The 25042-nt window shown below is 39.6% G+C and overlaps 2 protein-coding genes across 5 annotated transcripts in view; one reads left to right on the top strand and one right to left on the bottom strand.

Moving 5' to 3' along the window:
- The window catches only part of LOC113121152 (ras-specific guanine nucleotide-releasing factor RalGPS2-like), a 112767-nt gene that overhangs the window by 67260 nt on the left and 20465 nt on the right, over window positions 1–25042 (top strand). For all 3 annotated transcript variants that reach the window (XM_026291415.1, XM_026291413.1, XM_026291416.1), the window contains exon 9: window positions 457–583. In XM_026291415.1, the coding sequence (XP_026147200.1) occupies window positions 457–583 (127 nt within the window). The remainder of the gene's footprint in view (window positions 1–456; window positions 584–25042) is intronic.
- Window positions 4944–23584, bottom strand: LOC113121153 (angiopoietin-related protein 1-like). Of its 2 annotated transcripts, none has more exons than XM_026291418.1 (5): window positions 23144–23584; window positions 11931–12821; window positions 9002–9195; window positions 6863–7133; window positions 4944–6667 (listed from the first exon to the last, which is right to left on the bottom strand). In XM_026291418.1, the coding sequence occupies exons 2-5, from the start codon at window positions 12718–12720 to the stop codon at window positions 6480–6482; spliced, it is 1443 nt and encodes a 480-aa protein (XP_026147203.1). In that variant the 5' UTR covers window positions 12721–12821; window positions 23144–23584; the 3' UTR covers window positions 4944–6479. The 2 variants fall into 2 exon arrangements, with proteins under 2 accessions (XP_026147203.1, XP_026147202.1); XM_026291417.1 differs by having other exon boundaries at window positions 23160–23579.

Below are 25042 nucleotides of genomic sequence, written 5' to 3'. Positions count from 1 at the left end.
TAGTTTTCAGTTTTGTCTTTTGTTTTGGTCAGATATTTCACGCCGTCCCGAATGCGATTATGTTTACGATTGCACTGCCAAGTGTTTGATAAATGGAAAACAAACAAAAATCATGTTAACTGTGAATGATTACTGGAATATGACAAAAAAAAATCAGCACTCTTGAGATCTGTTGTTAGAGACTGGATTGTTTACAGCCGAGTTCATTTAGATGATTAAAACCCTGATTTACTAAATGTTTGTGTGTCTAGAAACACATGCTGACTTGATTAAAACGTGCAGAAAATGTCTGAATGTTGTCTACTGAGGGCTGCTGCACTTCTCCATGTCACAGATACTGATAATAAAGCCAGATTTCTATTGGACCAGGATTATTCCTTTAAAAAGGCACTTGTTATAAAAAAAAGTCACTTTGTTACAAAAACAACTCTCTTTTTCTCACTTTGTTTCCCACAGCTTTTGAGTCGAAAGGACAAGGCCACGTTTGAGAGGTTGGAGTATCTCATGTCTAAAGAAGACAACTATAAACGCTTGAGAGATTACATCAGCAGCCAGAGCATGACATCCTGCATCCCGTATCTGGGTATTTTTTCTTTCCACTCTTATTTGCACACACACAAAACATAAAAATTGCATCAATTAAAGATTTGTATTAAATTGTCCTATTTAAAACATTATAACATATATATATATATATATATATATATATATATATATATATATATATATATATATATATATATATATATATACCATTAATAATGCACACCACTTATGTTCACCCCTGATTATGTTATAATGTATTACGCGTGTGCAAGATTAAATTGCCTGTGACAGTGTATTTCCTTTGTAGTTTAAATTTTATACATTTTTTGTGAAAGCACATTCACTCATGTACTGACACACTTCATTACATCCATTTTGCTCAGTGCCATGCTTATAATACTCTTATATAAAACTGGCATGGTTATTAGCAGTAATGCCCTTTTTCTGTGTGTTGGAGTTACATCATCTTCTGAGTCCTCTTCTGCTGAGGTTTTTTGTTTTTATTTTTTTACTGGCAGCACAAACTGTGTCTTGAGCAAACTGGAAAACATTTCTTCTGAGTGGCAAAAAAAAAAAGTGTGTTTTGACTCTCCACTGCGAAATAGATACTTCTATCATGTGTTAACATTCAAATGAAAGAAGTGGAGAATAAATAGTCTCTGTAGTTCCTCTAGGCTGCGTTTACAAAGTCAGGGTTTTGGATTAACAGCATATTTACAATGAGTCGTGAAATTGTCCTGTTCATACAGCACCTTACAGGAGTGGATTTGATACTCTGCTACTGTAATATGAAGACAATCCTTTCTGCCATTGAGTAAATCACATTTTTATATATTACATGCTTCAATTCATATTTTGTATAGAGTTGTTCAGATTCCGATACTAGTATCGGAAATATCACCGATACCACAACAAATTCTGGCATCGGCGAGTACATGAACCCATATACCGATCCGATACCATGTTCTTAGATAAGAAACAAGTTTGCGGTGTTAGATTTGTGGCTGCATTTGAAGTTCTTTTTCACTTATGAAAATAAATAATATTACTGTCAAATTCATGTCAGATAATAAATATACTGTAATAAATACAGTAGTTCACCATGTATTTGTTCATGTTTTATTAAGAGAGAAGTCTGAAGCACACCATAAAATAATTCTAGCCATTTACACAGGGCTAGTAGTACATACAGCTGTATATACAGATACACACCCAGGTATCGGATCAGTACTCGGTATCGGCCGATACCCTGAGCCCAGGTAACGGAATCGGTATCGGGAAGAGAAAAAGGGTATCGGAACATCTCTAATTTTGTATGCAATTTCTGAATTATTTTGTAGCTAAATTGTGACTGGGTTGATTAGTTTGGTGTTGGGATGCAAAATATAGTAGGTCTTTATTGGTTTATTGGCTGATATCTAAATCACCAGAGTTCACTTAGTTCATTTAAAAATGAAAATTCTGTCTCACAAGAATACAATGAAAGTCAATAGGCTTTCATTGATTGCTCTGTGATCGGTCAACAAATTTACAAATGCAAATGCAAATGCAACAACATAATTGAACATTTCTCCAAATACCTTCTTATGTAGTCCACTAAGGAGGACATTCATTTACTATTGAAATGATGTGAGAGAGTAAATTATTACAGTATATTAATTTTTGGTCGAATTATCCATTTAACTGGAGGCAATCTTGTTCTTAACTGAACTTCATAGGAACAAAACTGAATGTATCACTACAAACAGGAAGTATGTCATGTTTCCGTGTGTTTGGTACGGGGCTGGAGGACTCCCAGGCTCTTTGGAAGGCAGAGAGGAAAATACTACTCTCTTGTACAACTTGAGGTCTGAACTGCAAGAACTGCCAGTCACTCTCCTTGTAAATCTGCTCAAAGTAAAAAAAAAAAAATATGAGAGTGAAAGAAAGATTTCGGCAGAGAACTGGAGGAACTCTTGTGTTCTCAGATTTGACCGTAATACTGAAACAGTTTCTTTTGACCTGCTGGATGTTCTTTCACCTGTTACCCCCTCCTCCCTTTATCTGTCCGTCTATCTTGATTTTTATGGATTAAGTGTCTTTTCCATAGATGACTGCAGATCCTGCCTTTCCTGACAGCAGTATAATATAAAGTCCCCCTGTAGTGAAATATTTTATCCTTTAAAACTCTTGATCATAAAAATGACATATTTAATTTTTTTTTCTTGTGAAAATAATTTTCTCATGCCTTAAAAAAGGTTGAATGTAACTCTACACCCTTGCCTTATTTACTATACGTAGATCGATGAATATGCAAATTAGCTCCGCCTCCACTCAATCACACCAGCCTTCCAATTTATTTTTGGTTTTGTGCTGTTATTAGTATTTTTTGCATGCTAGTGATAGGAATGATTAATGTAACCATTTTAAAGAAAAAAGGATTGTTTTGTTTTATCTTTTGGATCAAGGGTGCCGGCATCTTGCAGTGCCACCCTGTGAGACGTCATGGGGTTGGTTCGCTCCAATGGCCAGTGGAGTAATATAAGCATTTCTTTACAGTTTGAGCACACACATATAAATGAAGCTAACTCATTGTGGGTGAATTCTCCCTTTGGTCTTGTCACTTCTGCTTTTGCAATCAGAGACTGTGATTTGTGGTGTGTTATGAAAGCGCTCAGGTGGGGGGTGGGCTCTGACTGCATCTAAACGGCTTCATCTCAGTCTGAATGTGAGAAAAACTAGCTGGAAGGCTATTGAGAGGAAGATGAGGTAAAGGATCGGGTCAGTGTCCAAATGGTTTGTCTGTTTTGTAATAACAGGATTTCCCTACTGAAAACACTGGGTTAGACTGAAACTTCCAGCTGGATGTACATAGGTGTGTGTGTGTGTGTATGTGTGTGGAGTGTCACTCTGGAGTGTGTGTAAATTTCCCCAGATGCAATCTGACACGGCTTCATATTGGTAATATCTGGCAACAAATGACTGATACACACACACACAAACACACACGTAATGCCATCACCCCCTGAAGAGACACTGTCTGGAACTCCTATCAACCCACATACTGCAAAGTTGACATGGGATTATCTGATACTGTTGGAGACTTTTTAACATTGATCTATTAATGAAAATAGCATTGAATGAATTAAGTAAGTAGTATTATTTAAGAATAAATTCTAATAACTATAGTAATACCCTTTCACAGTAATACCCTTTCACTCCTACAGTTGTAAATCAGTTGTAAAATTTGAAAAACATTTTTGGAATAAATAAATAAAGTGATTGATCACATATATATATATAATTTTTTTATTTTTTTATAAACTTTTATTTTTATATTTCCAGTTTTCAATTGAATTTGTAGAATTTTTAGTTTTTATGAAAAAAATTCTCAACTAATTGAATAAATATGATTAATCACATCAAAATAAATCAAAATTGGATTGTATTGGTTTTGTTTTAGTATGATTTTTGTACAATTAATATGAATATAATATTTTTTTTATCATTTTAAAGTTGATATAATGATGATAACCCTGAACTGGATCAAACCCAATCATGACCAGAATTTATATGGCATGATTCATTGAATCCTTTTGTGAAGAATCATTGTCAGTGCAATGGCCTTTCAGAAGCTAACAGCCCGTGACATGCCAAAACTTAAATTTACCACTTTCACAGCTGATGATTTTAGCGGTCATCAGTCTCTATCCAACAAAAGCTTTTACAAGACAAAAAACAAGTTTATGGCCGGATTGTGACTGCACTCATCGTCTGAGTTTGAGTATTTACTATAATGTGCCACGTGCGTGCAAGTGTGAAGCCTGTGATCTGTGTCCCGTGAATGCTGGGAAACAGACAGAAGCTCTTTAAAAGAACGTGTTCGTGTGCAGGCCGCTCACAAAACTTCATCTGCCTGTGTCTGTCTCTCCTCTATGAGCGCATGTGTCCATGTTCTCCCGAAAGAATTAGAAGCTTGGCTGTGAGTGATCGAGGACGTTTTGAAAGATAGTCCCGTTGGGGAAACTGGGAACAGGGAGGCATAACTTTTATGAAATACACTTTTGTGGAGCTGTAACCTAAGCACTTTATATGGAAGGAATGTCTTGCTCTTTTGTCTCCATCTCTCTCTCTCTCCCTCCCTCCCTCTGGATCCCTCTCTTTCTCTTTTTCTCTCGTCCCAGTCTCTCTCGCCTCCATTCGTGACTGGACAGCAGAAATGTGTTTTTCATTGTCTCTATGTGCTGTAGTCCTCCCATTTTCACATCTCTGCATACTTTGGACATGAAATCTCTGTTTCTTTCGGTCTCAGACACTCACTCACTCACATACTCCTGCTCATATTGCAGAGAAATCGGTTGTGTAATTAAAAAACCAGCTGTGACTTCATATATACTGTGCAAAAAAAGTTACACTCAGACTTTTGGACGCTGTTTTATTCAGTGTTGGAGCAGTGTTAAGAGTGGATTCAGAGATCATTTACACAAAATCCTAGTTCGTAGTCCGTACCAAAATTACATTCAGGCATAAGTGTGTCTGCCTGCTTTCAACGGAGCCCATCAGAGACTACAGAGATGAGTGTGTTTGTGTCTGTATATGCGAATGTTTATGGGGGAAGTCTAGCATAAACTCAACAGTTTTACAAAGTTCAAAGTTTTTGTTTTTGTAGTTGTTTTTCTGGTTTTACATGTGTGTTTGTGAGAAAGTCATTGGTGTAACCAAAAATTGAAGACTAAAAATTGAAATCTAAACTGACCCCTTTTATTTTTATAATTATTCAAAAGAAAAAAAGACTTGGTAAAGCCATTTCTAATTAATAAAAAAAAAAAGTCCAGTTTAATTTCTATTCATTTTTGTTTGGTACAAACAAATAACTTCATATTCAAATTCATTAAAAATGTAATGATTTGCTAATTTTGCTCTGAAAAACTGTATCTCTAACATCAATTAAGCTGCACTGAGTATTCAATAATCTTTGGTTTGGCTCTATTATGGTATTTAACATCTTCTTTTAAAAATCCACTCAACTCCCAGTAAATATGAAATCTCGTTCACCCCTGCATTTTTGTCTGAATATTTTGTTTCAATTGAAAATGTCATATTATAAAGAAAATAACACTGAATTGAAGATTTAGTTACGAAAAAATGCATTCTTATTGACCTCTAAGATAGATGTTGGGGGACATGTCCCTTTCAGTCCCCATGGTTATTACAACCCTGGAGTCAAACGTAATATTCTCTTTCTGTTGGTAAAAGTATACAAACGTTTGTCGCATCATAATAGATGACTGGAGGATTATAACTGTCATAAATACAGATCACTGATATATAAATAACAAATGATTACTGCGGATTGGAGGTGAGTCCTTAAATTAACTCTTACAAAAACGAACAAATATAAAACATAAAGTATATTTACAGACCAACATTACCCCCGAATGCAGACGGGGCCTGGTGAACAGTTCAGCCCAGTGCCAGTCCCTATTGTTAAAGACACACCTCCAAAGCCAGAGGCCAAAATCTGGTTAGTTGCGAAGATCTTTGATTAAAAACCAGTGATTGAGGATTTAATGGCATCAGTCCCCAGGCAGTGAGGAAGAGTTGGAAAGAATGGACAGCAGTGAGGAAAAATGTAGGAGTTGGAGAAGAGCAGGAGATGCTGAAGTTGACTGTGTTGTGGTCCAACTTCTAGTTTCTACTTGGTCGTCTTCTCTCTGCATTGGGATGGACAAAGGACATTGGTGTACAAGTCTGGAGAAACGCATATCCTTCCACTCCTCCTTTTCAGGATTTTTATCAGTGCTGTACAAATGACGACTATACTGTGCTATACATGTCAGTCCTCATAAACATGAATGTGTGATTATAAATAAGTGCTGAAGTGAATTATGAGTACATTCAAGCAATTTAGACTCAGTCGGGTTTGGTAAGAGGGTGAGGTCCTGAGGTGAACCTCAATCTATTGGCCGGATCATCATACGGACTGATTTGAGCGAGTAGAACCCTCCTCCATACTCCGCCCAGAAGATCCCATCCTGGAACTTGCTGCGATACACACCGCCAGAGTACCACACACCGTTCAGATTCGTTTGACCACACGCGTTGTACCACCAGCCACCTTTGTGGAAATGAGCGCAGTTGCCTGGCATAGAAGAAGATGGACAAGAGAATGCAGTGAGTTGGAATGATAGAACCCTTTAAAAGCTTTTGATCTTGTTAGGACCAATTCAAACCAGGCAATTCTTACATTCTGAATTCTATCCTACCCTTATAGCTATGGACAGTATGCCATTTTCTTCAGCAATTGCCCTTTTTTAACTGGCTGTTAGCATCTAACCTGTAAAGGCATCTTTATCCCGGTCAAGCGTTGTGAAGGGTTTTCCATTGTGGCTTGTGAGGGAGTCTCCGGCATTGCCCTGGTAGGTGCCCAGTCTCAGCCTGAAGGCCTCACTGTCAGACTCCAGATGGAAGCTGCTGTACTCTGCGTACACTTTCTTTCCAACCCAGTCCTCCAGCTCCACCAGCAATTTGTAGTCCCCCTGCTTGGCGAGATTATAGATGTTCTCCAAGCCCAGCCAGTGCTCTCCATCTATGTTCCCAAAGCCTTTCTGTGTGGGAGAAGGAGGGAGGGAACGAGAGAAAACGTAATAGAGACAGAGTATGTGACAGAGAAGCTTGATCTTTTCTCCAATGGAAATAGTTCATCTTTTTAGCGTGTTTAGTGGATTTATGTGCATTTCCCCAACTGTGTGCAGGTATTCTAGTTGTTTTCATTTCATTTGTGTCAGTGAGCAGAATTTGAGGTATATTTCTGTAGTAGGCCTTCAAATCTGGAGTTACAATTCACCCATCTGGCAAGTGAATACACTTAACTTAGACTAAATCGGTGAAGTCACACTCCCAGGACGGACTTTGCAGGGAACATGAGAGCTACTTTATAAAAGCATAACTGGATTTTTCCACTGATTTCAGCAGTGTACAAGGGAAAATGGTCATTCTCGGTCCATTGCTCTTGGAAAAGGATTGAATTATGCGATTTGCTTCTACAAGCCTCCTATATATCACAGTTTGGTTTCCTGGACTAAAGGTGAAATGTCTTTTTCTGTTCAGAAAACATGTTTTGAAATTCATAGCTTAGATTTTTTTAAGCATGTCTTTGTGTTATCTAGTAGTGGAATACAATAATAAGAGCATGCAGTACTATAAATCAATACTGTAACATAACATATGATCTACTGCCATGATCTATTTCCATGCACCAGTATTTTCAAACCTCTGAATAAAATTTAATTAAACCAATAATTATTTTCATGTTACTTTGGTAAAGGAAAACTATACCTATACTATAACTAAGAAAAATACACAATTTAAACATATTTAAAATTGTAATAAATACTGAATTCAAAAGGTGAAAAAAGGGTCAGTTGACAAAGGTGAAGGATGTCATTCTGTTTGCCCTAAAGCTCTTTGGTGTTTCTTGGCAACCCTCTACATTGCGAGTAAATCCCTCGCATTTGCGACTAAATCTTCACCCTGGCGACTAAATTATGTTTAATATTAGCCAATGACTAATAAATTCTCAGATTTTACTCGCCGATGTGTGTGTTGGAGGATAAGTATAAGTTAAGCGCCGAACACTCTGACTGTATGCTTCAGAGTTCTTTTATCGTCAAGTGATCTGTGATATTTCTCAGTTCATCTTAATGGACACGCAGTGCACCCGTGTTTGACGTACCGTGAGTTCTAGTGTGAAGACACGACTCGCCGTCGCTTTTGAGCGAGCGAGCGAGAGAGTCTTACATTCTGCAGAATTGATGCGATACATGTACGCATTAAACGATATTCTTTGTTATATTTTCCTGTCAAAAAACTGGAGTTCCTTAGTAGTGGGCGGAACTAATGCGCAAACTGCAATCTCATTGGCTGCTGCTCACCTACTGAGCAAATCAGTTTGACGGAACGCAGACAACCTGATTAATATTTATGAATCCGTTACTGTTCTTCTTCTTCTTATTATTATTATTATTATCATCATCTTATCAGTATTATTGTTAGAGTTTCCCCTTATTTTTACAGAAACACTGAATGATCAACAAAGCACCACCACCTAAAAAATGTACTAGCCAATGGCGCTTTAATTGCCAAGGTGTCAGTAGATGGTTACTTGGCCTGACAAGTCTTAACATCCACTGACCTGCAGTAAATAACTGATGGGCTTCACTGGGAATCTCATTACAAATTTCATCTATCTTACTAATTCACTTACACAACAGGCATGTGGGGCAGTTACAGTATGTAAATGCAGACATTGTGGCTGTCTCCCTATTTCCCTGTTTCTTATCAGACATTTACACTTACTCTTCTAAATTTGGATAAACAGTCAGAAAATAGAGGACTTCCCTGCTAATTGATTGTTGTAGTTTTGCGTGTCCATTAGCTTGCAGCACACTCTGGTCAGTGTGTTGTGGGCCTTTACCTTATAATTCTCCCAGTTCCTGAAGAAATTGACAGAGCCATCTTTTCTTTGCTGAAAAACAGTCCAACCTCCGTTGTCTAATTTATGTTCACACCAGGCCTGAATCAGTCTATCACTGCCCTCTGCCTTCAACAGATACATCCCACTGGTGCTGTGTCCTGCCTGCCGCACCTGGAAACAGTCTCTGAATGGGCCTAAGGAAGACAGGGAGAAGAGAAAACTGGGGTTCTCATTCCAGTATATCATATCTGAACCAACATTGATAATGTCAGTTTGCATTCACAATATGGCTAGCACATAAATTATTTCAGGTTCTGTTGTACATTTGCTTAATTTTGTGCAGATATGAGTTGTGTTTACTGTATATATGATTACAATTGTGCAGCTCAAGCGAGTCAACTTAAATATTTGAAAGAAAGAAAAAAAAGTTTGTATTTTAATGTATTGGCCTTTCTGTCATATTGTCATTAGCAGTATTTTTCTCATTTTTGTTATCGGCAATAACAAAAAACACTGCATTTTCGTCAATAATAATAATAAGATTAAAGGCCCAGAGGCCTGCGGCCTTCTGCCCAGAGCACATGGTCTCCCAGCAATTCAGATCTGACTGAAAGATAAATACCCAGGTCTGTCCTGATGGAGTTACCATGCCCAGACACCAGCTCAGGCCCTGTGCGACTCCCTCTTCCAATGGTTATTTTCCGCTCATTTTTCTTTTTCCTCTTTACTTTTGAGCTTAAGCTAAAATCATTATCAGTCATATAGGGGTGAGCCAGACGTGTAGAGAGGAAGAAAGAGAAAGAGAGATTCCCTTTTGCCAAAGGCCCTTTTGGGCTGTATGGTTGTATAAGAGGAGTTTTCCTGTGTTGAGAGGAAGTTCTTCTGTAGCTCTCGCTGTGCTGTAACAGCTGCGTTAAACCAGCCAGGTCCCAGTGTGGCCCTGATCGCCTGTGCATGAATGACAGCCATTGTGCTCATACAGACAGGCATTGTGCTGGGCGTTTTGAGCGGCAGACATCGGCAGAGTGGGCGTTTTCTCTGCTTCGGTCCAGGAGGACCCTCAAACAGAACTGCATCTTAGAGTCATCCAAGACTATTCTCTGAGCAGCTTCAGTTTTTTCAGTTATAATACATCTTCATTGACTGAAAAAAAGTAGTACTGTACAACCTCAGAGGTTATGAAAGTGTTTTGCTTTGGTCAGCTGCGGTTGTAATTCTCCATGTTCTGGGTGAAGCAGGCTACACTGCGCTGTCATTAGCGGTGAGTCATGAGAGAATTGGACCCTATTGAATTGCCTTGGCCACACAAGAGGCTGGACTCTGGAGCTATTTGCTACAGAAACTTAAAGATTTTATCATTGATTAAGGTTCGAGTTGAGACTGAAGATCTGCTGGATAAGCAATGGAGATTGTTTATAATGTCGTGTGGGTATGTGGAGAGAAATGATATTGGAGAAAGCTACCAATGGAGGTTGTGTTTGGAGAGGTGATATTTATCTACTCAAGGCTTTATCACTAAAGGCTGTAGTCCAAAACCACCATTTCACACTCACACATGTCCATTATTTGGCCTGCCAGGTGTGGGGTCTTACAAAAGTGCAAGTGCTTCTCCTGGGTGTTTTTATATCACTGTATTTCAGAAGACAATTTTCAATGTCATATTCATTCCATCTAGCAAGTAATGCCTGATAAATCAGAGTTTGTGAGCTCAGTGCTGCTTTGTACACAGCCGTCTCAAGCTGTTCAGTAGTTTATTAAAAGTGTATTCATTCTGAATGTGTTGTGTGTCCATTTTGCACCAAAATGTGACACTGTACTCCCTTGGGTCATCTGCAACACACCCGTCACGCATGAAGTCGATTGGATGAACTCTTCAATGCAAACAGACAGACAGACAGACACACAGAGATTCCTGCCTTTATTAGAGAGAAGAATATGTTCAGCCCCTCCCTCTGAAGCTTCGAATATTTGGTTTTGATTACAACCGAAGCTACAAAGCTCAAAAAATGGTATTCAGGCCAGCCCTATATTCCTGTTTTATGTGTAACGTCACTACTTACTAGGCAGATACATTTTGATGCATTAATGGAGAAGGCATACAGTAGCCCAGTTTAAGCTTAGTCTAAAAGTTCATCCACTTCACTCTTCTCTGACCCTCTTTAATCTTCTTCAGATTTTTCTGGGAGGATTGTGTGGGTGCATGTTTTCACGTGTGCACTCAGGAATCCATGAGCTCATATTTTGTTTTCATGGGCTGCCAGAGAGGATTCTGCAGAAGTGGAATGGAGGATTCTGAGATTTGTCTCAGTAACTTTTGGCATTACTACACTGTGAAGTGTGTTCTCGGCTGTGTGTTCATGCTTTATAAGGTTAAGGCTCACTGCAACTTTTACAGAAAACACGTAGTACCACCAAGGGAAATGCAACACCTTCAGCGGCACTGCAGATATACAGTGTTCCAATTGTTATTTTATTTTTCACAAGAACCTCCTTTGCAGCCACTATACACCCTTCATGGAAACTTTTGCAGGGCCCACTGTGATACTGGCCCCACAAAGGCTGCTGTTTAACTGTCTGAGGCATTATGCCACCAAGATCTGGACTAAGTAAATGGGAAGTGGGATCTAAAGACATGATCCGTCAAATTTGCGCCCACCACATAAGTTACTTCCACATGTGTAGTAACTGCTGGGTTAATACTACAAAATTTTGTGTTGTATGGTAACATAGAGAGATACCACATCTCGCCTGAAAACCTGGCATTGTAACTCCCCTTAGACTGTTAATCCATAGAACCTGCAAGTTTCACAATGTGTCATTTGTGTTGATGTGGAATTTCTGTAAAAAAAGATTGTGAAAATCTACATGCAAACCTACACTTGTCAAGTTATTCTACAACTAATTCACCCCCTTGTCCCTGGTCACTTACCATCTGAGGTAAGGGTTCCCTGAGGGGGTGGTGGGATTCCAAGTGGGTCTGGTGTTGGTGCATCCATTCGTGACCCTCTTGGAAAGGCTCTGTTATTGTGGTCTCTCTGAATCTCATTGGTGAAGCGATTGTTGTTTACTGGAATGTTCTCTGGCACCACCTGCACCAGCGGCGGAACTGCGGGTAGATCTTGGCGGCCATATCCTCGAAGACAACGATCCTCCAGGGCGGCGATGAGCACAGATTGGTTGTTTACTGTGGCAGCAAGGCCTGCGAAACGTAGCTCCAGCTCTTTGTAACGGGAGGCCAGTCGTAGCATCTCTGTGGTGACGTTCAGCACACGGTTCTCCAGTTGGGCCAGTTCCAGCGAGTTGTCCCTCTTGCGGATAATTTCATGAAGCAACTGCATATAGAGCTGTGTCACTCGGGAATTCATGTTACGAGACTCTTTGCGCAGCAGCTTCATCTCATTTACCAAGTTCCCATCCACATCCGCAACTAGTTGCAGCATCTCGATCTCCCGCCGCTGCTTGGAAAGGACCTCCCGGACATCAGAAATATCCATACGTGTCACCCGGTCTTTGTCTGGTTCGGGCCCGGTGGCAGAGGCACAGATTGGACCTGTGATCTTCTGCTGAGGCATCATGAAAGTGTAGGAGCACTTCTTGGAGTCATCGGCAGGTGCTCGCCGTTGTCGAGATTGCACTAGTGCCTTTCCTGAGAGGCTTTTGCCGAGTAAGCAGATGGAGAGATAGAGCATAATGCCCATGCACCATGTTATGTCTCTCATTTTTGCTTCTGTTATCACCTCACCTACTTTTTATTAGTTTCTTTCTTCTGTTTATCCTTCTCTTTCTCCACCTCCACACACTGGTAAATCCAATGCTTCACCTATAAAATGAAAGAAAAGCAGCTATCAATTAGCAATCATGTACATTATCAGCGTACATTTAACCTACGTTTAAGAAGGGCCACCTCAGAAGGGCCATTTAGATGTCAACCAGAGCCACAAAATGAATAAACCTCAGCAAGAATTTTCTGTTTACTAAGACAACTAAGGGACTGTGACAAAGAATCCACATTGTTAACAACAACAAATGAGAAATAAGAAATACTCAAAGAAGGAAAAAGATCAGGATTTCTTGCCAAGCATGTTCTGGTGTGGATTCCACAGCTTACTTTTACCAAGCAGCTCATGTGGCAAAGTGGATGACCACAAGGGCTGTCACTGGGCCAGAAAAGACCAGGAATAGCGTCTTGTTTCCTTCAGTGTTTTAATGGAATCCTACCATAAAGTATTAGCAGTTCAACATGGTGTACAACCTTTACCCTTGCACTTCTCACAGACACCCTGCTGTGCTACTCAGTCTCGTCTCAGACACTTAAATCAAACACACATTGGATGCTTCACATGTTCCACTAACACATGTCCATATCCAGATGCTACACATCCTCTGCTAAGAGTTTATCACTTAAATGATGTCATCACCATGGCATTTTATACACCCAACCATCTTTAGCATGGACTATAACCATTTTCCCACCCTTGCACCTCCTGCTCTGTAACTTACTACCCCCTTTACCACCTCTTCAGAGTTCATGGGATCAAATTCCTTGGAGCTCTAACATCCTGCTGTATATCCCACTCTATAGGGTTCAGTATTTAACAATCTCCCACTCTGAGCACCCCATCATGTCTTCAGTATTTGTCTTATCAGCACTCTCGGTGAGCTGCGTTGGACTCCTCTAATCCCAGTATCACCTTTCCATCCATGCTGAGCTCTGCTTTTCATCAAGACCTAGATGTGGTCTCTAAGGTCCCCCTCCCGGTTTATACAGACACATTTTTCAGTCAGCAATTCTTCCATCTCTGCTGCAAGACCAAAGATGTGTCTGCAGATCCAGTGTAGTTCTGCATACACTATATAGTGTATAACAAAGGTGAAACTGTCTCGCCGCATCACACCATATTGCCTCCATATTTATATACACCATATTTAAGAATGCGTTGCTGACAATTTAATTTGGTAGAGAGTTGAAATAAACAGTGTTACTATGAACCATAAGTACAACCTTTGAAATGGACTTTGTATTTGCCTCTCCTCCACGGTTCCTTTATATTATATTTCCTATTTGTCTGCTTGAAGGTCCTACTGTCTGATTCTAACTGGATGTAGTCAGTAATCTAAAGCTAACCTGAAATGCTTAGGGGTAGGTTTAAAAAAAAGACTGACTCTTTCCTCTCAAAGGATAAAGTGAAATGGAAAAGCCACAGTCAAACACAGCCTAATCGGTACTGAACTAATTATACACGGTGGAGCAATTTGACACTGCAGGCTACAGACTTTGAGAAATAAACTGTGTGGAGTGAAGAGATTAGAAAGTGAGAAGAGTGTCAGACAAGGTTTTAAGGAAAATCTGGGCTATGGTGCTGAAAGTGGGTCACATACATAATTGTCCTTCTGCCTGGTCTGCCAAACAAGACACCTGGCCTTGAACCTGACTTCATGGGAAAGGAAGTTTTGCTGATTTGTCTTCATTTGTGTTACTTTCTCAAGCTCTCTCTTTCAAGGACCTGACTTACACACCTAATTATCTTTAGCTATCAACAGACACTAAGTCAACTAGCTTCCCTCCTGTCATTTTTCACAATCACACAGGAAAAACAATTCAAAATATTTTGGCTTTTGCATAGTAATGGGCAGCTAACATATCCAGAACAGATGTGGGAATGTCGGTCCATGCCAAAACAGAACGGTTCAGGACACAGTGGTTCGGAATGCTAACCTGAGGGATTGAGAGGAAAACTCTTACCTAATAATTTGCTTATTTTTCTCTCCCTCCCTTCAGTGATAAAATGGACGGCTGCGTTTGTCTCCATTACATAGTCTCTCAACCTTTCACCATTACTATTGAATAGTAATAGATAGCTTAGGTATGTGTTTGCTCATGGCTACATACAAGATGAGAACTATTATACCACAACTCATGAGAAACAAACTATGCTCTTCTTTAACAACATTTTGTGGTTCAAAAACCAATTTGCAGTTCCTGTAGCTCAGCTGGTAAAGCACTGCACTGCCAATGTCAAGGTCATGGGTTCAATTCCCAGGAAACGCACAATCTGTGTGTATTTGAAAGTGTATATTTGAATATCACTTTGGATAAAGTATGAGTCTGCCAAATGAATAAATGTAAATATTAACATTTTGTCAGCTGTTATAACAGTTTCCAGTATCATTGGTCTGCTACTCCTCTGAGCTGTCAGAATCAACCCAAGTCTTCACTGGACTCACACTGGAGTTGTCAGGCATATTGCCGGGTCACCTTCTGTGTGAAAGCAACCACGTCCCGGGATTGACTCCGGCAATGAACCCGTGTCGGAGACCTAGTAACATTGCCGGGTTCAACCCGGGACGAGCGCTGTGTGAACAAAAGCCAGATCTAATGCCCTGTCGAAGTTATGACATGCGTTATCGCGCGACTCTTTTACCGGCTGTGTTGAAGGAAGATCAACGTTCGCGAAAAAAAAATATGTGCAAACTGTAATGAAGCAGAGATCAGTTAGTTCCTCACTTTCTGCGCTGACGCAGAGATCGTTTGCTTGCTTAAGTGAAATTATAATGTTCCTAACGTTTTTGACTCGTACATTACACGGCATGCCCTGATGTCACGTATCGTTACGGGATCTTTACGGGTTGTGTGTAAAAGCACGCACATATCCCGGGGTAATCACTGGCAGTGTGAAAGTGCAAAAAACTAGCGACCCGGGAACAATTGCCGGAACACTTTACCCGTGTATTTGCCGGAATGGCAGTGTGAAAGGGGCTTCAGTTAGCTATCAAGCTTAGGTTAATGTAAATAGTTTTTAAATGTGGCTTTTGTCAACTTTGGTCTTGATTTGGCTGAGGCGTAGTATCACCACTGCTACTATGGTGATCCAGAGGCTCCCTATCCTTCCCCCAGCCATCTGAGTCATACATCTCCACACTCTATACAATCAACCCACTGTTCCCGTGATCCATTTCATCATCCTCTGTAGCTTTGATGTTCTGTATGGACAGCTGTGACCCTCTACTGTTCCAGCCAATTGGCTCTTCATGTGATGTTAGTAGCCATAATTCACAGAGCTTCCAGAACGGCCTCCAGACTGTTCCTATACCCTTGGGTTCCTCGGGTGCTTTTATGAAGTCAGTATAAGTGTTATGATGTCACTAGCCAGTATGGCACATGAACATTAAATCCGCTTTCTTGTTTTCATTGGGTTTAACTATGCTATATCAGTCATGGTGGATGCCAAAGGCTAAGTCCCAGTGGCTCCTCTGTATTCGGAAGAATTTAGAAGCTGTTGAATGAACATCATCTGTTTAAAAATGTGAGGTGCAGAAGTTATCAGTGGAAAGATCTTATGATGTACTTTAAAAGTTTAACAACTTTTCATGCCCAAGACCTCACACAACAGGCAGAGTTGTCAAATCATTTTTACACAGTTAAAAACAGAAAATCAATTCTTTCATCCAGCAGTGCTTTTTGGATTTCTTTGGAAATATGTACTAGATTGATGTATGCATCTCACACTATCAGTCCCTAGTTTAAGACATGGTGTCAAGTAAAAAGATTTTTAACTTACACTTTAAAAATACACAAAATACAAAAAATAAAAAGTTTTTATTATATTATTTATATGTATATTTATTCTTGTTTATTTATTAAAAAAAAAGAAGCTTATATGTTAACCATGGCTGCATTTATTTGATAAAAAATATAGCAAAGCAGTATTATTGTGAAAATTATTACAATTGAAAATTAGGGCTGCTCCCATCATGATCGGCCGATCGTATGGCGCATCTCATCAGTAAAGCCGATTCGCTAATCAGCGGTAAATTCCCTCAGGTGCGTAATTTCACATAGAGCAGCTACATGGAGCCATTGTTAACTGAGAAGCTGCGCAAATCCACTTCATTTTCAGCGTTTATTTGCGCGTCTTCTCAGTTAACAACAGCTCTGTGTAGTAACAGCTGCTCTATGTGAAATCACGCACCTGAGGGAATTTACCGCTGATTAGAGAATCGGCTTTTACTGACGAGATGCGCATAACGATTGGCCGATCGTGATCGGAGCAGCCCTATTGAAAATAAATGTTTTCTATTTTCATGTTTTAAAATGTGATTATTCCGGTAATGGCAAAGCTGAATTTTCAGCATTTCAGTATCAAACAATTATAATTGTAATAATAATTGCTAATTGTGATAATGTTGCACAATGTTTTTTTTCTTCTTTTTTTTTTACTGTATTTTTCATCCAATAAAGCAGCCTAGGAGAACTGAAGAGAAAAAAAATGACACACTTTTGACCACTAATGTATATCTGCACACTTCGGTCCAATTGCACTCCTAAAGCCTCTAAACCACAATAACACATACTGTGTAAACAGCCCTATAGAATATCATTATGGAAACTGCTGAACAAACAAAACTCAGTTAAACAAGGTCCCAGGGTTCATTTTAAAGTTGATCAAAGAAATCCTGAGTCCTGTTTTTGTCTACTCGGCTATCCATCTTGAAAATACCCAGAAGAAGGGTATTTGCCTGGACACATTTGTTTTAGTAATAAAGTCTCACTTATTCCATATTTTTACAGAGTGCTGCCAAAATCCTTTATTCCTCAAGAGTATTTTTGAGAAGCTCAGTTTAGAGAAGAGGGATAGCTACTGAGCTTTGTTTATACTTGTGTCTTGGAAGCCAGTTTTGCCAATTCTCTCTCACTCTCTTTTTATTGCTCCTTCTTTGCAATTTATGCGTGATCACTATCTCATCTAATGTACTTAATGTCTTTACAGTAAGTGTCATTTGTAGTTCCAGCATGTAGACCTGAAGAGCCCCGCATGGCCCCTTCATGTCTGGCCTTTTTAACAACACACCATAGAACTAATGCTGACATCAGCATCTGTTTTGTTGCATTTATGGTTTTGGCTTTCTGAATATGCATGTAGAGGATGAAAAGACTCTTTAAGAGCCAAACTATTCCTGGTCCATTCATCTAATCATCCAGTCAGTCAATTAAAGTTTTAATGGATAATTTCACAATGGCAAACGCTGCTCTCTGGCTGGCCTGCTTTTGTGTGGCGGGATTTTGTAGGCCACCAGGAGCTGTTTTTCCTTGGCTGTCCTGGGGTCGGATCTGAGCTCGAGTCATTAGCTTAATTGCCTCTCTTTTCGTTTTGCACCCAGCTCTTCATTTCAGCCGATTATTGTGACTTCCTCTGAAGTGAGTTAAAGAGTTTGAGCTCTTTTTTTTGTGGGATTTATGCCCAAGTGTCTTTGATTTCAGCATTTAACTTTTTTTTTTTAAAGGATTTGGTCAGCTGTTTCATGTCAAACTTTGATTGGGCAGTTAAGAGCTGTTTGAGCGCTTAACTAGAAACCAGCGGGTAATATAAGGTGTTTTGTTTAGGGTGTTTGCACTCTTGTTGAGAAAGCTTTGATATGGGACCATAAAGTCCTGTATTTTTCTTGCAAAGTTTATTAGACAGAAAGCTGAGTGTCAGTTTGGGAAGTTTTATGAGAGAAAAGGTTATTGCTGGAAAGTTTAGACAAGGTTATGAAGCGACTAAAATGCTGTTCTCTTTGGGGATTGACAAGGCAGCAGGGAAAGACTTAGAGCGCGAAATACTTGTAAAGATTTTTTATTTTAATTGTAAAGCAAATAAATCCCAAGACAAACAAAGTGTTTTTTAAATAAAGCATGTTGTGACTGATTTTACCTAAATCATTTTCCAGGGCTATTTCCTGTTTACATCCTAATGAATGAGGTTGTTTATAAAAGCCGGCCGGTCAATTTGAAGTTTATATAGTCATTGAACTATGAAAGAAATAAGATCCGAGCTAGTCAACCCAACAACTAGCTCCATAAAATTTTAAGAGATGAGTCTCCATGAGTCAACAAGATGTTTAATTTAAACACTGCAGTTACATTGGCAGAATAGTGGTCCGCAACAAACCGCGACTCTGACCAAGCGTTTGTTTGATATTGTAAAGAGGACTCGTAAAAACTGATCTAAAAAGCCAGACAACCTCAATCCTACCTGGCACATCACATCAGCCATTTCTGCAGCTTTCTACATACATTTACACACACACATTTAAACACGTCTGTCATTTGATCTTAAACTATAGTGAAAGGTAGTTGTATTGAATTTATCTGTTTTTCTTGAAAGAGAATGTATTTCCCATTTTGATCTAGAATTCCACATCTGGCTGTCAGACTTTCCCGAGATGACGGCTGTTAACACGTAGACACACTTCAGAAATATTCCATAATGAGAGAGAAAAAAAGACAAAAGAGGAAAACAACATGAGAAATGGGCAGAAGGGAACAGCAGTTAGGGTGACAGATGGACAGATGAGGGACCGTAATGAATTTGTTAGGGTGCGGAGAGAGAACAGCTGGAATCAGCTTCGAGAGTAAACCGTCTGAAGAGAATTCTCGTTCTGCTGTTGTTCTTGACATTTCTACTATTGGAAAAACATGAGAAAAAGATTACTACACAGTAATAGTCCGTACAAGAAATGTGTCACACACAGATCCGGTTTTCAGCATGGTATTAATTTGTAGCGTCGCTCATATTTTGAGATCAGAAAACCAGAAACTGTAAACATATCACACACTTATTCAATAAGGAAGTGCTGACAAAATTAGAAAAATGGAAGAAGAGCATAAGAGCAAGGTAGGAAGGAAAAGAGGTCTTAGGAGATTGGAAAACATGCCCCAAGTTGCGTCCATCCCAGAGAAATTAATGTTGGCAGAATGGAGACCAACAGGGCATGATGTAATAAATTTATGAAGTGAGATCTGGGCATGTGGGAACTTTAATTGATTTTGGAACCCACAGCTAATGAAAAGAGAGAGCAGGAAATAGAAGCAGTTTTGTCCTAGAGAATGCAGCTTTTCACCGAACGTGGTTTGGAAGGCTCAGGCCTCTGTCCTCATCGCCACCCACAAGCCCTTTTAAAAGCCTCTCAGAAGCTTTATTCCTCTGAAAACCTGCTAAATGTGCGGGAACATGCACGTCATGAGAGACAGAGCAGAACCTTTTCTCTAGTTTGCTTGTTTAAAGCTAAATCAGCCGTGAGGGATGGTGATTTGAGATGATATGAGTATCAGAGCTGTCAAAAGCTGACCCCAAGAATACTATCCCTACATTCAAGCACAAGGTGGAAAGATTATGCTTTGGGGCTGTTTTCTGCTAAGGGTACTGACAGTTACCCGAAACATACCACCAAGAGAACAATGGAGTGGCTCAAGAAGCAGCACATTAAGGTCATGGAGTGGCCTAGCCAGACTCCAGACCTCAATCCTATAGAAAATCTGGCCAAGAAACCTTAAATATTTAGAGAGGATCTGTAAAGAGATGTGGATCAAAATCCCTCCTGAAATGTGTGCAAATCTGGTGACAACTACAAAAAATGTTTTTTACCTCTGTGCTTGCCACAAGGGTTTCTGCACCAAGTAGTAAGGCTACCTTTACACGCACAATGATGAAGTCAAAAAATGAAAAGTTTTTCCCTTGCGTTTTTAAAAAGTTTCATGTTTACATGACAACATTTTCAAAACTATTTGCATTTCCACATATCTTACTTTAAATACTTATTAACCTTGTTGATTGCACCACGTGATTTCTATCAAAATGCATTTTAATGACCCTTAGTTGAACACAGCAGTCAAGTAACATTACTAGCAACCAACAGTCAGACTCTGTGACCTTCAACAAGCATACAAACCAACACACTTTCTAGCAACCGTTTCTTTGTCTCTTCTTTCCAGCATCTCTGTGCGTGCAAATAAGCCCACATATTACCAAAGAAACAGTTGCAGATGCTAGAAAATCATTACCTGTTTCAGCCTGAAGAGAGAATTACTGCAGCTGAATAGATTAATGAGTACTTTTTCCTACAAAGCTTTATGGGAACGTGAATGCAAATTCACTTTATACCCAAATCTCAAAATTGTTCTCTCTTTTAGCTTGGAATTTTTATAAGGTTCAGTTTAGGTGAATAATGAGTAAGACGGCAGCAGTTGCAGATGATCTTGTAGGTCAGTCTGGGCTTAGATATTTATATATCAAGCTAATTTTCTTTTCTTTTTTTTATTGTCAGATGGATGACAGTGGCTGCTTAGATAACAGACAACAGAAAAAGAAGAAAGCCTGAAATCCTAAAAACGTGTGTATCTGCAAGAAGCCAGAAGTCATCTCCACATGTTTCTAATTATCTTAGTGGCACAGATTAGAACAAGCAATGCTTCTATTTTTCTGTTTTAACCTGTTGAAAGGAAGACGATAAACAGAGCGCTCTTAGAAAGAGAAGCAATGTTGGCTCTTATCTGTATTACGTGCAAGGCTGAATTGAAATTCCACTTACTACTTTTTCTTAATCTCCATTTTCTGCAGTTACTTTTTCCCAGCTGATATTCCAAATTATTTTATGGGACCATTTTAAGATGTGCTGTATATTATTGGATACTTTTAAAGAAAATAAAGTTCAGAAATTCTTCAATTGGCATTGCTGAAATGTTGCACACACTAATATTTCCTTCATGGAATGTAAATCTAGTTGTAGAATCAGTTACCAGAGGTTTCGCTGCCTGATCTAACAGCCACAAATATGTATCTGCATACGTTTATAGAAGCTCGTGACACATGAACATCACAGATGAAATTAATCACCAGTGCCCACAGGAACTGACCGTTGGATATGAACAATGCCAGCCCTAGGCCCTTATTTACCTGCCATCACATTCAACTCTCACATCTTCATTTCAGATATTTCATGCACTTTCCAAAATCAGTGTCTTTCTAAAATAGCACTAAATGTTCCTATGTACACAGTTTCATTTTTGGAAGAGGCAGGTATTAATGTAATGAGTGTGAAAGACAAAAAGAGTCCTACTGGAAATTTAAGATGTTTCACATGTGCTACAGGTGCACCATGTGCCAAAACTTCAGCACGGAATGTTCTCTGAAGAGTAATGTCGTGGAAATTGGTCCAGGAGCAGCTTCTTTTTCTATGATTGGATTTTAGTGAGCTTTATGACTCTCGGAGGAAACATGCGTTTTTCTAACCTTTCACATTTCAGCCATTTGGTTTGGTTTCGTGGTTATATTCATAATGTGTTCACACAGGACACTCGCAGTTTTTTCTTGTCACCTGATGCACGTAAAGATCATGTCATCTGCGAACATCCCTTACACAGAAGTAATAATCATTTTTGTTCAGTTTGTATCTACTGGTGCTGCTCATGTGTGTCTGACAGCAGCAGGGCACTATGGGTAATGGTGCCACAACACACACTAGGTTTTTGATTAGCCTTCTGTAAAATCAGAGAGAAGTGTGTGTGCACAACGTGAGAACATAGACATTTCTACATGAGGAATTGGTTAGCGTAAAAAGACCTTCTGTCTTGGAAACAGTTTGCTTTAAAAACCAATATTTTATGAATAGAGTGCCTTATCCCCTACAGAATGGTACTTAGACGCTCAGTGGACCGGATTCCCAAGAGCTTTAGCCATAGAAACCGTGAGCAGCACCAGGCAACCAAGAAACATCTACAACATTCTACAATAGAATCCACAAACCACAGTCCTCAGAATAAGACTGAATCCACCAAATACAGCTTTCGTAGTACAAGAAAAGCCACAAGACACAACCCAGAGAGTAGCCGACACTGTTTTAGGTAGCACAGTGGAAATCTCTGTAAGAGAATCGAGCTCTGAACGAGAAAGCTGAGAAAGCAGCTCTTAACCAAGCAAACAAACACACCCATCCAGATGCATGTCCCCCTTCCTGCATGACCTTAAAGTGGACCAGAAAACACCCATCTCTTTTGGTGAAAAGTAAACAAACATAATAAGAAGTGCAGTTCTGGGTAATTATCTGCCTTTGATGTTTGTCCTACTTGCCTGCATTGGATTATGAAGGAACACCGAAGTAATCCAATGCAGACTCCCAGGATGACCCTTGACCAGACCGCTTGGCCCACCTGTACCCTGGCTGGAGGAGTTTGTTCAGGAAAAACAAAAACAGAGCAGCGAATGTACAGGTAGTGACGTGTGCCAAACAAAGACAAAGGAGAACTGAAGAGATGAAGAGTGAAATATCAGAGAAATTACATAAAGGAAAAGTACTAGAAGTGAGTGAAGAACTTGCAACTTTTACCCAGGTGTTCCCTGACCTTTGTTTTCAGTTGGGGTCCAGCAGTCCTTGGCGTCTTCCGTGATTCCTTATTCTTCCAGTGGCTCTTTAAAAGTCCTTAAAGTTGCACACATCTCTTGTATCCCAGGATTTTAAGGCCTCCTCCTCCTCCTCAAAGCTCCTGTGGTATCGGATCCCCAGTGTCCAGGACCCTGTACAGCCCAGTAGCGAGCTCCTCTCCAAAGGTTCACGGGATCTGGGGCAGTGGCATGGTACTGGAAGCCTTCAGCTGCTTTCTGGAGACTGAGGAACTCTCGGACAGCAACTATAGTTTTTCACGAAAGGTTGGGGGAGGGAGGGGTGGATGGAGGGAATTGGGACCTGATTTTCTTTTTCCTCTCTCTTCCGTTTCTCCTTTTTGGAGGGAAGGGCCTAACCCCCTCCTCTGATGTAACGGGTGCTGAAATAGAGACAGAATAACTCGACCCCTTCTAAAATTTCACCTCCCATCAAATCTTTCATTCTTCAGGGAAGGAGGAGGAGGGGATAGCAAGCGGGAGAGAGGGATCTCTCTGAACTCAGGGAGAATAGGCTTGCGGTCTATGTGGAGACGGAGAGGACTGCTTTCACTTAGAGCCTAGCAGCATGGGACTCCACCGTTCCTTCCTGCGGTCTCGCAGAACACACATGCTTTCAGCTGTCCTGAGAGGACGGCACAAGTTCTTCCCACGCATGTCTCTAAGGTGTTTGTTTAAAATGGAAGAAGAAAACTGAGTATCATTCGGACCAAGTGAAGAACATGTGTTTGAACAATCTACCCAGTGACACCAGAATGTCCTTCCCTTGTTTTCTTGTGTAAATTCACAAATGTTTGTGTGTTTGGCTCTCATCTAATCATCAGAAAGGTAGAGATCCTTATAGGGATAGTTCACTCATCTGTGACTAACTGGATTAAGGTCCAGTGTTTGTCCTCATTGACTTTCAACTTATGGTCAAAAACAGTTGAAATGTTTTTTAAAAATTATTTTTGAAAGAAAGTCACATAGGTTTGGAACAACATAATGGGGAGTAAATGATGTCACAGTTTGTGTCTTTGGGTAAACTATCCCTATCCACTGAGCTGGGAATAAATGTTAAAATAGACTTGGTTTTGATTGTACTGCCACAAACTGTAAACATATTATATGTGTTTACATGAGGCTAGTATGATAAAATCGCTTTCTAACCTTGTCTATGTAACATTATATACAGTCTTTCAACTCCTGTCATGAGCATGTAATGACAGTGAACACTTTTTCATATAATACAAGCGATTTTTCCAGAAAGAGACTGTTTATGTGTGACTCAGGGGTAGAGCATTGTGTTAGCAGGGCAAAAGGTTGTGGGTTCAATTCCCAGGGAGCACAGATACTGATAAAAACTATATGTATGTATGTGTGTGTGTGTGTGTGTGTGTGTATGTGTGTGTATGTGTGTATGTGTGTGTGTGTGTGTGTGTGTGTGTGTGTGTGTGTGTGTGTGTGTGTGTGTGTGTGTGTGTGTGTATGTATGTATGTATGTATGTATGTATGTATGTATGTATGCATGTATGTATGCATGTATGTATGCATGCATGTATGTATGTATGCATGTATGTATGCATGTATGAATGCATGCATGCACTGTAAGTCGCTTTGGATAAAATTGTCTGCCAAATGCGTAAATGTTATATAAAATCCACTTGTATGAATTATGACAGTTACACATTAATCAGAAGTTCATCCCAGAACAGTAGTTGTACTAAAAAAAAAGGACAATTTATAAATTAACATGTTAAAAATATATGCTCTATATTTCTACTTTCTAGAACCCCTTGACTTTTTCACATTTCTTGTCAAACTATAGGGCAATTTGAACTTGTTTTCTGTAATTATGGCCAACAAG

This window comes from Carassius auratus, chromosome 20 (assembly GCF_003368295.1).
Source record: "Carassius auratus strain Wakin chromosome 20, ASM336829v1, whole genome shotgun sequence".
Taxonomy (NCBI): Eukaryota; Metazoa; Chordata; class Actinopteri; order Cypriniformes; family Cyprinidae; genus Carassius; species Carassius auratus.
The sequence above is the reverse complement of the archived record's forward strand: the minus strand, read 5'-3'. Positions and strand labels throughout refer to the sequence as shown.

Coding starts and splice junctions, on each gene's coding strand:
- LOC113121153 (XM_026291418.1), bottom strand. CDS start 12,720: ATGAGAGACATAACATGGTGCATGGGCATTATGCTCTATCTCTCCATC. Junction 7,134..9,001: donor GGAACTGGGAGAATTATAAG/GTAAAGGCCCAC, acceptor TCTCCCACACAG/AAAGGCTTTGGGAACATAGA. Junction 6,668..6,862: donor GGATAAAGATGCCTTTACAG/GTTAGATGCTAA, acceptor CTTCTATGCCAG/GCAACTGCGCTCATTTCCAC.